The sequence below is a fragment of the Miniopterus natalensis genome, chromosome 1 (assembly GCF_054644295.1).
Source record: "Miniopterus natalensis isolate mMinNat1 chromosome 1, mMinNat1.hap1, whole genome shotgun sequence".
In the NCBI taxonomy this organism is placed as follows: Eukaryota; Metazoa; Chordata; class Mammalia; order Chiroptera; family Miniopteridae; genus Miniopterus; species Miniopterus natalensis.
The window spans coordinates 163,512,643-163,526,838 of NC_142081.1; the positions used below are offsets into that span (position 1 = coordinate 163,512,643).

Genomic DNA, 14,196 nt, shown 5'->3' on the forward strand with positions numbered 1-14,196 from the left:
GAAGAAATAATGGCAGGAAACTTCCCTAACCTGGCCAAGGAAAAAGGCACACAAGTTGAGGAGGCACAGAGTCCCAAGCAAGAAGAATCCAAAGAGACACACACCCAGATACATCATAATTCAAATGCCAAGAATCTGAGACAAAGAGAGAATCTTAAAGGAAGCTAGAGAAAAGCAACCTGTTACCTACAAAGGAGCTCCCATAAGGTTGTCAGCTGACTTCTCATCAGAAACTCTACAGGCCAGAAGGGAATGGCATGGAGTATTCAAGGTAATGAAAAGCAAGAACCTGAAACCAAGACTACTCTATCTAGCAAGATTATCAATCAAGCTGGATGGTGAAATAAAGAGCTTCCCAGAGAAAAAAAGGTTAAAAGACTTTATCACAACAAAACCAGCATTACAGATGAATTTAATTGACATTTACAGAACATTCTGCCCCAAAGCTGCAGAATATACATTCTTCTGAAGTACACATGGGACATTCTTAAAGACAGACTACATGTTAGGACAAAAAACAAGGCTCTACAAGTTCAAGAAGGCTGAAATCCTATCAAGCATCTTCTCAGATCATGATGGCATGAAATTAGAAACCAACTACAATAAAAATACTAAAAGACATTTAAACACGTGGAGGCAGAAAAGCGTGTTTTTAAGTAATGAATGGGTTACCAAACAGATTAAGAAAGAAATAAAAATCTTCCTGGAAACAAATGAAAATGAACACACAACAATTTCAAACTATGGGACACAATGAAAGCTGTCCTGAGAGGGAAGTTCATAGCACTACAAGCCTACCTCAAAAAAGAAAAAAGAAAAACTTCCAATAGATTCTTTAACCCTACAACTTAAAAACTTAGAAAGAGAAAACAATAAAAGCCCAGAGTAAGTAGAAGGACAGAAATTAATGACATTAAAACTAAAAAAAAAAAAAAAAATACAAAAGATCAATGAAACCAAGAGCTGGTTCTTTGAAAAGATAAACAAGATTGATGAACCTTTAGCCAGACTCATCAAGAAACAGAGAGAGGACCCAAGTAAACAAAATCAGAGATGAAAGGGGTGAAATAACAACTGACCCAACAGAAATACAAAGGATTGTAAGAAAATACTATGAACAACTATATGCCACCACGCTGGATAACCTGGATGAAATGGATAAATTCCTAGAAAAATACTACCTGCCAAAACTCAATCAGGAGAGTCAGAAAGTCTAAACAGGCCGATAACTGCCAATGAAGTTGAAACCGTAATCAAAGGGCTCCCAGCACACAAAAGCCCTGGCCCGGATGGCTTCAGAGGGGAGTTTCACCAAACATTCAGAGGAGAACTAGCGCCTATTCTCCTCAAACTATTTCAAAAAATTCAAGAGGAAGAAAAACTTCCAAACTCTTTTTATGAGGCCTGCTTTAGGCTAATTCCAAAACCAGATAAAGACACTGCAAAGAAACAGAATTACAGGCCAATATCCCTGATGAACATAGATGCTAAAATCCTCAACAAAATATTAGCTAATTGGATCCAGCAATATATTAAAAGGATCGTACACCATGACCAAGTGGGATTCATTCCAGGGATACAAGGCTGGTACAATATTTGCAAATCAATAAATGTGATACATCACATAAACAAACTGAAAGACAAAAATCACATGATCATATCACACAAGGAGAAAACATAAAAGACATCCAAATTGGAAACGAGGAAACAAAATGGTCATTATTTGCAGATGACATAATATTGTTCATAGAGAATCCTAAAAACTCCACCAAAAAACTACTAGATTTAATAAATGAATTCAGCAAAGTGGCAGGATACAAAATTAACACCCAGAAATTGATGGCATTTTTATACACCAATAATGAACTCTCAGAAACAGAAACTAAAAAAATAATCCCATTTACCATCACAACTAAAAAAATAAGATACCTAGGAATAAACTTAACAAAAGATGTAAAAGACTTTTACTTGGAAAACTATAGGACACTGAAAAAAGAAATAGAGGAAGATGTAAACAAATGGAAAAATATACCATGTACATGGATTGGAAGAATGAACATCATTAAAATGTCCATATTACCCAAAGCAACCTATAAATTCAATGCAATCCCCATTAAAATACCAACAGCATATTTCACAGATCTAGAAAAAACACTTTTATATGGAACCAAAAAACACCTTGAATATCCACGCAAACCTGAGAAAGAAGAACAAAGTTGGAGGGATCACAATACCAGATATCAAGTTATACTGCAAAGCCACTGTAATCAAAACAGCCTGGTACTGGCATAAGAACAGGCATATAGATCAGTGGAACAGAACAGAGAACCCAGAAATTGACCCACGCCATTATGGTCAATTAATATTTGACAAAGGAGGCAAGAACATACAATGGAGTAAAGATAGTCTCTTCAATAAGTGGTGTTGGGAAACTTGGACAAATACATGCAAAAAAATGAAACTGGACCACCAACTTACACCATACACAAAAATAAACTCAAAATGGATAGAAGACTTAAATGTAAGACATGAAACCATAAAAATTCTAGAAGTAAACGTAGGCAGCAACATCTCAGACATCTCTCATAGCAATATATTTGCCAATACATCTCCTAGGGCAAGAGAAACAAAAGAGAAAATAAACAAAGGGGACTTTATCAAAATAAAAATCTTCTGCAAAGCAAAAGAAACCATCAACAAAATGAAAAGGGAGCCCACTGTATGGGAGAACATATTTGCCAATGACACATCTGATAAAGGGTTAATATCCAAAATATATAAGGAACTCATACAACTTAACAAAAGGAAGAAAATCCAATTAAAAGTGGGCAAAGGACCTAAATAGACACTTCTCCAAAGAAGACATGCAAATGGCCAAGAGACATATGAAAAAATGCTCAATGTCGCTCATCATCAGAGATGGAAATTAAACCACAATGAAGTATCACTTCACACCTGTCAGAATGGCTCCATCAACAAGTTAACAAACTACAAGTGCTAGCGAGGGTGTGGAGAAAAGGGTACGCTAGAACACTGCAGGTGGGAATGCAGACTGGGGCAGCCACTGTGGAAAGCAGTATGGGGGTTCCTCAAAAGATTAAAAATTAAGCTGCCATTTGACCCAGTGATTCCACTTCTTGGAATATATCCTAAGGAACCCGAAACACCAATCACAAAGAATTTATGCACCTTTATGTTCATAGCAGTGCAATTTACAATAGCTAATATCTGGAAACAGCCCAAGTGCCCATCAGTAGATGAGTGGATAAAAAAGCTGTGGGACATTCACACCATGGAATTCTATGCAGCTGTAAAGAGGAAGGACCTTCTAGCCTTTGGCACAGCATGGAGGGAACTAGAGAGTATTATGCTAAGTGAAATAAGCCAGTCAGAGAAAAACAAGTACCACATGACCTCACTTACATGTGAAATATAATAAACAAAATAAACTGATGAACAAGTGGATCCAGAGACATAGAAGCATAGGACAAACTGAGGGATCTCAGAGGGAAGGCAGGGAGGGGGGTGTGGATGGGAAGAGATTAATTGAAGAACATATACATTTATAAGTGTAACCCATGGACACAGACATTAGTATGGGGAAAGCCTGGGGGTGGGGCAGATAGTGCTCCCTACCAAGAACACTGTGAGGTGAAATAACTTGCTCTCCTAATAGCAACCATCACCTAGCTCCCAGAATACATAAAGAGAAAACTAGGGAAAGGAGTGATGAAAATAAGTCAGCAAACTCCTGGAGAGAATAGTTTTCATAGGATAAGGTTACTCCTCTTCCCAAGGAAAACAGAGAGATTATTATTTTCTCCTCCTGAAGCCAAATGATGAAAGCCTATTGGAAAGATCATGTATAGAGTATGTGTGTGTGTGTGTCTGCAAGAAGGAAGACTGGTCTCTCCTTCCTTAGCTGGATGGATGGAAGCTACTTAACACACAGGTCCATTTGGAGCTGCTTTGGGAGAGCAGTGTGATGTGAGTCTTCTTGGAGAAGTTAAGCTTTTGCCACCTGAAGTTTGGGAGCCACTTGTAAACCAAAGATAGCTGCTCACTTCTAGTCTTTGGGTTTTTGGAGAAGAGGAGCTCACTGGAGTAGCTCAGACTAACAGGTTAAGAAAGGGCTGTAGAGTTTGTTCTGGAGAGGAAATATCCCCCTCTACCCCATTCTGGTGTTTTGAGCTCTTGGAGGGTTCAGAAGATGCTTGCAGTGGTTACCATGTCTATACACAGAGTAGCATGGTGCAAAGGAAAGGGGCAGGATGGCTGCCAAGTGAGGGAAAACTCCAGCTGAAGAAGGAGTGAGAGGAGCAACTGGTGTCACAACCCAAAGTGGACATGGTTGCTTTCCCTGAGGGATTCCTCAGTGATTGCCGGGCTAGCGTAAAGCTGAACACTATCCAAAGAAAACCAAGCACTTCACCAGCATAGAGCTCTCACTAGCAGAATCTATTAGCAGTAGACAAAAATTGAATCAAACCAGGGAAAGATCTGTGACACTTTCTAACACCTACACATGGCTGATTACGTAAGATTTCTACTACCCTAACCTCCCGTCTCTGATTCCAAAAGTAGAGGTGCTAAGCAGTGAGGAAGGAGGAGCCTCCCAACTTCTCTATTCCAAGCAGCCAGTTTAAGCTTGCATTGAGGGGAAAAGATCTTATTTATATCAGATGCACAGTTGAAGTTTTAAACTAGACCAAAGTTCTAATAACTGAAATTAGTAGAAAATGATGCCCTGTGCCAAGGTTTCATTAAGGAATATGAAAAGGAGATTCAATACATCATGGTTGGAAGCCTTGATTGGAACCTAAATAAAACTATTTTGCATTTGTGTTCCTGATGTGATATATTACACAAGAAACCAGGCAATGAAAACATAATACAAACCACACTGGATCTACTCAGTCAAAGTGCACTAATCTAAAATCATAATTGCATGGGATTTTATTTTATTTAAGTGTAAAATTCATCCAGCTCCTCAGTTCTGATAAAGTTTTGATTCTTGCAACTGCCCCTTTGGTTTTAGAAAGTAAATTGATCTTCCCTCAATCAGTAACATATATATAGGGTGTCCCCCCAAAATGTATACACATTTTGAATACCATTATTAATTCCAATGGGTTAAATCGGAAAAGAAAGAAATATCAACTAAGCTATCAGCTGTTAAAGTGTATATAGATTTTTGGGGGATACCCTGTATAATACTAACTCTCCAGGTCTTTGTCAGGGATATGAACTCAGACTATCTCCTGTTCTGTTCTTATAAAGGTCTTCTGAGAAAAGAGTATTTAAGAAAGTTCATCTAAAGAACAGGGTACCTCTAGTTTAGGTACTTTGAGTTCAGTTTTTAGATCAAGCTAGATCAGTGGAAGTATACATGAATGACCACATAAATACACCTTCTATAAACATCTGTCACCAATTTCAAAGTTATATTCCTAGGCTTCTTTAAACTTGTTATAAGAAAGTTATATAAAACTCTCTTTTAATTTTTGATAAAAATATTGCTGATATTATTCAATGCATTGCTCAATGTAACCTTATATGAAAAATTTCTTCAACAATTTAGTGTCAGAAATATTTTTCTCTTGATGTGTTTCTTTCCTTTCAATAATAAAAAATTTTCTTAATTTCCTTTATTATCCTTGCTGCCAGAAAGTACAAAGCCAAATTTGCAGCTCTATCAGAGCTAGTGTAAGCAATATGTAGAACATATTTGCATTTATACCTTTTCTTGAATTTGATTCCTATTTTATCAATTTATTGTATATTTTTGGGGAATCTACTTGTAGAGATAGTATAGATAAATAAATTTACTTCATATCCCAGGAAGAGTCTGTTCAGAAGACTGTAAGTTGATCCCCCAACATGAAATTGATTAATCTTAAAAATGATTTCGAAAGACTAATTGCAAAAACTGTTTTAAAATAAAATGGGCTCAAAAATGTTATCACTTACTCGTTTAACAATATGAACCAGTCTGTATTGTATATCCCAAAAAATTATACAATAAAAATAGTGTTTTAACATAGTTATTATCTGTTAGTTGTAAAAACTTTATCTCTGGTTTTTAGTATATATATCATTATGTGTTATAAAGCTTAACAGAACCTGCCATAGAAGCCCAGAAAAATTATCTCCAGCATTCTGAACAGTTATAGAAGATGCAGAACATCTTATAGAGGAGTAGAGAAAAGATCATATTTTGGCCAATAAAATGAGACAGAATGAAAGTTAGGGACAAAAGAGTAACAGCTTGTTCTTCAGCAGTACTTTTTGCTGAGGTAGAAGGAAAGATTAATTAGATTGATGTTCTTTGTTTTCTCAGCTTAACCAAACAAAAAAATGTGCATGGGGCCCTTCAAAACAATACATGACAGGAAATGGGTCCACAAATGCCAATAGCTGTGTTTATCTAACTAGTTCATTTACTAGTTTAATGACATTGGGCAGCCCATCATGTATGACTCAGTTGACCAATAAAAGAATTGTTCTAGCAATACAAAGATAACCTAGGTATAACTTTGAGTGCCTCCATAAATTAATCAAATTACCATGCATGTGCACCCATGTATAATATCAGGCATAAAGAACTTGGTTCAAGCTAGGGGATATTTAAACAATGATAAAAATCATCCATGACTAGCCATACTGGCACTGTACTTCTTTAGCACATTCATGCTTACAGCCATCACACGCCTCATCGTATGACACTGACACGTATAGGAAGGACTGCGGTCATGTTGCTGTTTTACTAGCTCTGCAATGTAACGTATCTGCTGTGGGTCTCAAGCCCACAAATATATTCCTTCTGACTTTGTTTTCACATTGCACAGGACACGGAAGACAGACTGTACTGATCTCAGACACAAAGATGGGGACAAATCTGAATACATTTCCTTCACACCATAATTTAGGCCAAAAGGATTGCAGAATAAAATTTATGATTCCAGAAAAACAGTAACAGAAAATAAATATTTGAATGAAAGACAAACTTTTGCTGTAAGAGCCTTTTTTTCTCTTAGAGATCAATTAACTTAAAAACGACTGTGCCTTTGTACCCTACAACTCTAAGAAAAGCCTACAGAGAAAAGCCTAAGTACATGAAATGCTCCATTTGACAGATAATTTAGAGTCTAATGTTTCATTCCTCCTTCTTTCCCTGTTATTCGTCAAATATCTACCAAGGTGCAAGCAATACAATGAAATTTGATGACACACAGTTTATGCTCGAGTAGCCCGATTGAAGAACATTAACATAGGAAGAATGTTCTTATGGTTATCTTCTGATACCTTTAGGCTGATATACACTTATCTTCTATTTATATAGCCTTGATGTCTGGTTTTCTGATTTTCTATAAATTCTATATATTCATAGGGTTTTAAAAAAATTCATCTTTAGGTATACATAATCCTAAGTATATAGGAAGGACAATAGGACCATATAAAGAGATTTATTTGAGTTTGGAATCTGGATTTTGGCTTAAAAAAAGTCATAAGATTCTGTTAAAATGGCTCTGACAAGTCTTGGTCAACAGTTACCCTGAGGAAAAATTTTTTTTTTTGAAAGAAAGAGTATAACCAATATTCTCATAAAATATGAGTATAAAGTAGAATATAGTATTATTAAACCAGTTTTAACATTTCATTAGTGAGGATTTCACTTTTTAAAGGCTGTATAATAAGAACAGTTTAATCTCATAACAAAGTTTTTACTTCATTATTGTTGCCTTTTTATTTTTGGCTAAATTGTTCTTTAAAGTGAGTAAACAAAAAACTGATACTATGTATTAAATAACTTCAAGTTCACATAATGTTATTTTACAGCATTAAGTGAACTATTGTACAGAAACAAAGGGTAGATGCAATGCTCTCTAATCCAGAGTACATTGTGTCCCAATTATAGAGGTGTTTTTGGGGTTACCGCTAGAGAGTGATTCAATTCTTGGCAGCCTGAGCCCACACTTCACTGTGGATCCCAACTCCTGTATCTGTTCAGATGAGCCATTGGCCAAATGAGTGTGTAGGAACATTAAACAGTATCTATTTGCTTTCTTTATGGTGATTTTTAAGACTGGTCACACATACCTCCTTACACCTTCCTCCCCTCCTTCCTTTTCACAGATATTTTTGAGAGCTATCTGTGTTAGGAACAGGATTACTGTCATTTAAGAATTCATAGTCTAGTGGAGTTGAGATACAAGTAAATCAAAAATTCTAATATAATACAGTAAGTGTTATGATACTGATACCATTGTACTTAACCTAGTTATTAATAACAGGAAAGGAATAAAGGAAAGGCCAGGTATTATAGGCATGGCATTGGGGCAGCTTTGCCAGGAAGCCACAGCTTTACACTCCCCAGGGAGCCATCAGTCCATTCCCGCAGGTCTCGGGGGAAGGGGCTGGACAGGAGGGAGGGCGGACATGCCCAGCAGAGGCGGGAGCGCTGGTGAAGGTGCCTGCTGTCAGCCACACTGAGCAAAGGGGGCATGGGCCAGAATGGGCACGGCCACCGCAGGGGCAGGAAGCTTTGGGATACTTAGTCTCCTAAATAAAGGAATTCTTTCTCTTGGTTCTCTTGGGACTCTTGGGACTCTTGTTGCAGGGGGTACATTCTCTTGACTTCCCTGCATCTGCCACGTTGTCCGCAGCCCCGCGGACGCCACACAGTTTGGACTAATGAACTTCAAGCAGCCGGACGCTGAGCTGGCCGCGGCTGCACCATGGAGCGGAAGCTGGACACTGGCTTTGCTTTAGCTCTACTGAATCCCCGTCTACACTTCTTCCAGGGTTAAGGGAAATGGGACTTTGGAAACCCAGACATGGAATTCCACACAGATAAAAATCACTCATCCTCCCGTGCGAGTCTCAGAAAATTCTTTTTCTTGAGAGATTGTAAGGACTCCACCCCCCCACTCAGTGGGGAAAGGGAAACCCTAAATCCCCTGATAATAATGCCATGAAAGCTCAGAAGAGAAACACCTAATCTAGTTTATGGGGATTAGGGAAGGCAATTTAAAGATTATACCAGACGCAAATACGGAGTTTTGCATGCACGTGTGAACACATTTTTAGAATGCATTATTCACTTTTCAGACTAAGACAGTGTGATTCAGCGTTGGCTGATATGCCTGTCTCCAGCATAATGAAAGAAACATACTGTCTCAGTTGGAAGTTAATATTTCTAAACAACTTGACTTTTCTAGAAGAATGATGCTACATAATTTTAAGATATTAATGCTTTTTAAGTCTCTACTATATTTTCAACAGCTGATTATAGTCAATACCAAAGGGAAACTTTCATTATATGCATGGTAGAGTGGAAGGCATATCACATTAGCTAAAAAAAAAAGCGAGCATTCGTCCTGGTTTGGCGGTTCATAAACCGTGTGATTTTGACCAAGTCAATTAAACCTCAGCTCCTTCATTGGAAACATGAAGAGGCTGAGCAAGATGATTTTAGAGTTTCGTTTTAGATTTACACATCTGACTTTTCTAAATATTACAATTGACATGAACACTTTTAAGTAAGTCTCAAGACAATAGTTTTTAAGCTTCCACTCTTAGAAAGGACTTAGAAATTATTTATGTTTTCCAGCTCCCTGTAAAATTTGACTTTGTCCTACTGGTTACACAAGCAGCTGCCATCACACCAGCCAAGACCCGTCAGACTGGTTCTGCTTAGATCACCGGCGGTCCCTTTCTTCGCCGTCCACCGGGAAGCTGCTGAGGGAGCCTGGATGCGCCGACTGCAGATCCGCGGACTCCTCCTTGCTCCTCAGCAATGCATCCGTGAGTTCCCTTTTTTCTTTTTGGTCTTAAGTTAACTTGTAGTTTAAAATGAGACATAAGGAACACCAAGGCATGTATAGATGTCTGATTTATTATGTGTTTAGCATAGAAAAATCCTTTTGATATTTAACATGAAATTACATCAAGAAATAGATTTCTATTCTTTCTGTATTAGTGTTTCCTGTTCTCTTATGTCCCACCCAAAAATGTTTTTCTATGTACTTTTAGAAGGGTTCAACAAAAGATAAATGTATATACTGTTTGCAAGCTGTCTTCTAGGGATTTTTGTTTGTTTTTTAAGAAGAACAGAACATGTTTTTAGCTTGGGCTTTGTCTTATCAGGAAAATACTCTTATTTTCAAAGGTATACATGATGAAAAATCTGAAATCATGCAGATCCAAATTACATTTATTTGTGTAAGTAAATAGTTTAACTTTTAAAAATTGAAGATGTTTCGAAAGAGTGAGAAATAATTTAAGAAGACAATATGACTAAAACTATTATAGCTGGATTTAAAAAATAAATCTAATGATGTACCTGGCCACAACCAGCTTCTCTAATAGATGAGTCAAAATTATTTTGAGGCTGTTTTCTTTCAAAGTCAGAAACTAAATGGTATTCAGGTTTCAGTGTAATAAGTTTATAGGGAAGAGAAGAATCTATTACATACAGGGGCAGGCAAAAGGAGGTTTACAGTTGTGAGTACACAGTTTATTCTTGAACAGTACTATTTATTAAAATTATTGTATTATTTTCCAGACAAACAACTATAAACCTACTTTTGCCCACCCCTATATATATATTGATGATGGGGAGGTATGCTAACTGTATTCATTAGCAACCACTGATAAGAATTAAAGGTTAGCAGACCAAATTTATAAACATTAATATTTATACACATTTAAATAGATGAAGGTCAAATGAGCAATATTCAAATTATACATCATGGACAACTTTAATTTTTACTTAGTAAGGTATGACTATCTCTCATGTGTGGTCCATGGACCTAGTGCATTAGATTCACTAGATGCTTATTAAAAATAGAAAAGTCCAGTTCTCGTGCCAGAAATTCTAATAAATCTCTGGTTAAGGCATGAAAAATTAATTTTTAGAAGATACACAAAGAAAGCTTCATCAAGAGTAAGTTTATAGGGAAGAGATTTGAGTAGAGAAGAATCTAAAGTTTGAGAAGAATTGATAAAATGTAAAGCCATAAAAAAGAAAGGAACTGGTAAGATATAAAGAAATTAAAGCAGAAATCAAATCAGTTATCTATTAAAGAGGTAGCCCTTTATTTTATTTAAATTGGTATAATTATATGTTAATGAGAGGTGCTCTCTCCCTAGTCACCTTTTCCTCCGGAGGAAAAGAGGACCCTTTTATGCAGCGTAGTGATGATTAAGGAGGCGAAGATAATTTAAGGAGGAATGTGAACTGAAGGGAGGATACTGACATTGGGTAGTTCGTGTTAAACAGGGAGCATGGTCATTTTCAGATTAAAAATATGTTTGTTTACAGGGAAAACCTTGATATAAAACTAATGCAGTAATATCTCCCCTGAAATTAGTCAATAGATAGCGATGCTGAAGGGCACTCTATTGAGAGGTTGGATGCAGGATTGCTATATGATCGTGCTCCTGAGCCTCACTTCTTCAGCTAAGGTCACTCCTGGTCCATATAACAACCTGTAGCAAGTTCTCATGGAGTATTCAGTTCTGAGCGGAAGAAAACTATCTGTTGAGCACCTATTATGTATTGTACACTTTGTAAAATGGTTTCTCATTTAATTTAGACAATACCTTGAAAAGTAGTTATTGTGATCACTGTTTTAAAAGATGAAATAACAGCAGCTCAGATTGTCCAGGGTCAGTTAAGTGTTGAGTCTAGAATCTGACTTTGGCCTTTCTGGCTCTCAAGTCTACACTTTTCTATTGTAACACATTGTCTACTAGGTGTGGGGACCTAAAAAAAAGTCTTTGGAAAGTTTGAAGTCTAACAGAGAAATGGAAAACATACACACATGCATATCCACACAGGGAGAAAAGGTATATGTATGTATACCCACACATGCCTATGTGATATATAGGCAAAGAAACAGATCATATACAGATTAATGTGAAATAATGTACATATATGATTAAGAAGGAAGGATGATGATATAATTTTACTTTTATTGACCTGTTTTTAAAAACATTTTATATTTTTATTATTTTTTAAAATTTTATTTTTGTTTAAAATATTACAGATGTCCCTTTTTCTCCCCAATGACCCATTCCACCCCATCCCATCCCTCCCCCCAGTGCCTCTCCCCACCATTGTCCATGTCCTTGGGTTGTGCATATAAATTCTTTGGTTACTCTCTCCCCCTCCCCCACCCGCCCTCCTCCATCCCTCTGACATTCATCAGTCTCATTTTAAAGAATTCATGGACTGCCCTTATTTAATTTTCTTAAAACTGTCTTTGTATTTAAACAAGATAAGAATATGACCTAACTTTCCCACCCTATCTCAAAGGTGATCAGTGACTGAGAGTATAGCACTTGAATTACAACATCACTATTTCATAAAAAGGATTGCAACATTTGCTATTGTGTAAAAATCAAGTTCATCTTAGTGCAGCATTTCATGGAAGGAATTCATTAGTCTGTAGTAACTGTAACTGTGTGATAGGCCTTTGTTGTTTTTTCATTGCTGGTCTGCTTTCCTCCAAAAATATGTCATTGCTACACTATAAAAGGGGAATAAACAGAGAAGCTCAAGAAGCAACAGCAACATCATGTGCATCAATATCAGCACCGAAGTTTATAAGGTGTGTGTATGATCCTGATGTTTTAGTGCTTGGGAATGAGGTGAGTTGGGCAGTTGTGAAGCAGGTCTTATAAGACGGTAGGTGCTGAAATGGGTACTCTGGCTGCATTTCTTAGCTTTGTCAGGGTTAGGATCTGGAAGAGCTGTACTAAAAACTTCTTGAAGCTCAGTTGTTTGAACACATTCTGATTGAAGATGGTGAGTAAAAATTGTGAAGAATGCTCTCATAGTTTTGAGCATAATTTAATAGGTTAAAAATGAGTGCATGAGAGATTAGGAAAGTTTTAAGAGATTGAGAAAGAAAAACGGGCTTCAGAGACACCAAGTCACGCCAAAACCTGCAAGTTCAATCTCCCAGGCACATGCATCACCTGTATGGTTGAGCAATTTCTGAAATATTTAGAATAGTAACTCTGAGGTGGTAGAACCAAGCTTCGGGGAATTCAAAGTACCGTGCAGTATCATTAAATGCTATCTTGCACCCTTTCATCTGGAGTTGTCAGATTATATCTTTTTTTTTGAAGCCACAAAAGCAGATATGGAAGAATTTAGCACTTTGTTTAAAGTCAAACTATGAGTCAGTGCAGAAGAAAATAATTGTTATCATTTGTTTCACATGCACTACTTTTCTAAAACATCAGGCACATTTAAACTTTATGAAAACATATGGTTATGTTATTATACTCATTTTACATATGAGAAAACTGAGGCTCACAGGTAACATTATTTGTCCAGAGGCAATAAATGGCAGAACTGGGAATTAAGCCAGGTCTATCTGACTCCAAACCTATGCTCTTATTACAGTGCTATACAATCTTTATAGTGTCTCCTTTATCTACTCAGGTGGTTCTACTACTATGCTGATTTAACTGTTGAGTGTTTAAAGACATAAAAGTTAAATTTGCAAGGAACAACTTTATTATTCAATGAATAATCTTCTAAATAGACCTCTGAGGCTGGTAGACAGGAAGACTTGCTGTCTGTGTTCTATAAAGTAAGGGATAAAACATTCAAAAATTAGGTAATTTTCATGTGGCCACAGGAACAAGTGAGTCAATCAATATTAGAGATAAAATCTGCCCTCCCAGTTCACCTGTGTACTGAGTACAATATTGTCAAGTGGAAAAGTTAAATTAACACAGGTTCTACATGACCCAAGAAATATTGTTATTGTTATTGCTATTCCCGCTTGGATTTGTATAGAAATATGTGGCCTTTTAAACACTAGGTATTGCAAATTAAAGCTTGTCAGGTCACACTTAGTAAAATTCAGAGAGGGTACATATAGCAGGAATACATATATTCATATATATATGTATATATAATACATATATGCTCTTTATACATAAGTCATATATACATATAAAATTTGGTACCTATCAACAAACCTGTGAGGCAGGCAATGTTAACCTTACCATAATTTTACAGGTAGAGAAATCAAAGATTAGGAAGGCTGAGACTTCCGCAACTTTGAGTAAGTGGTTGATGGAGCTGGAGTTGGCACATTCATGATCTAACTCCAGGCCTGTACTTTTAACGCTTCCTGCTGCCTCCTCCATACCATGATGGCTGGAATCACA

The 14,196-nt window shown here is 36.7% G+C and overlaps 1 protein-coding gene across 1 annotated transcript in view; it reads left to right on the plus strand.

Annotated features, from left to right (window-relative positions):
• The first annotated feature begins 9,754 nt into the window (after window positions 1-9,754).
• The window catches only part of TMPRSS11E (transmembrane serine protease 11E), a 37,460-nt gene continuing 33,018 nt past the window's right edge, over window positions 9,755-14,196 (plus strand). Inside the window, exon 1 of the mRNA XM_016213202.2 lies at window positions 9,755-9,807. Coding sequence (XP_016068688.1) covers window positions 9,800-9,807 — 8 coding nt within the window. The 5' untranslated portion in view covers window positions 9,755-9,799. The remainder of the gene's footprint in view (window positions 9,808-14,196) is intronic.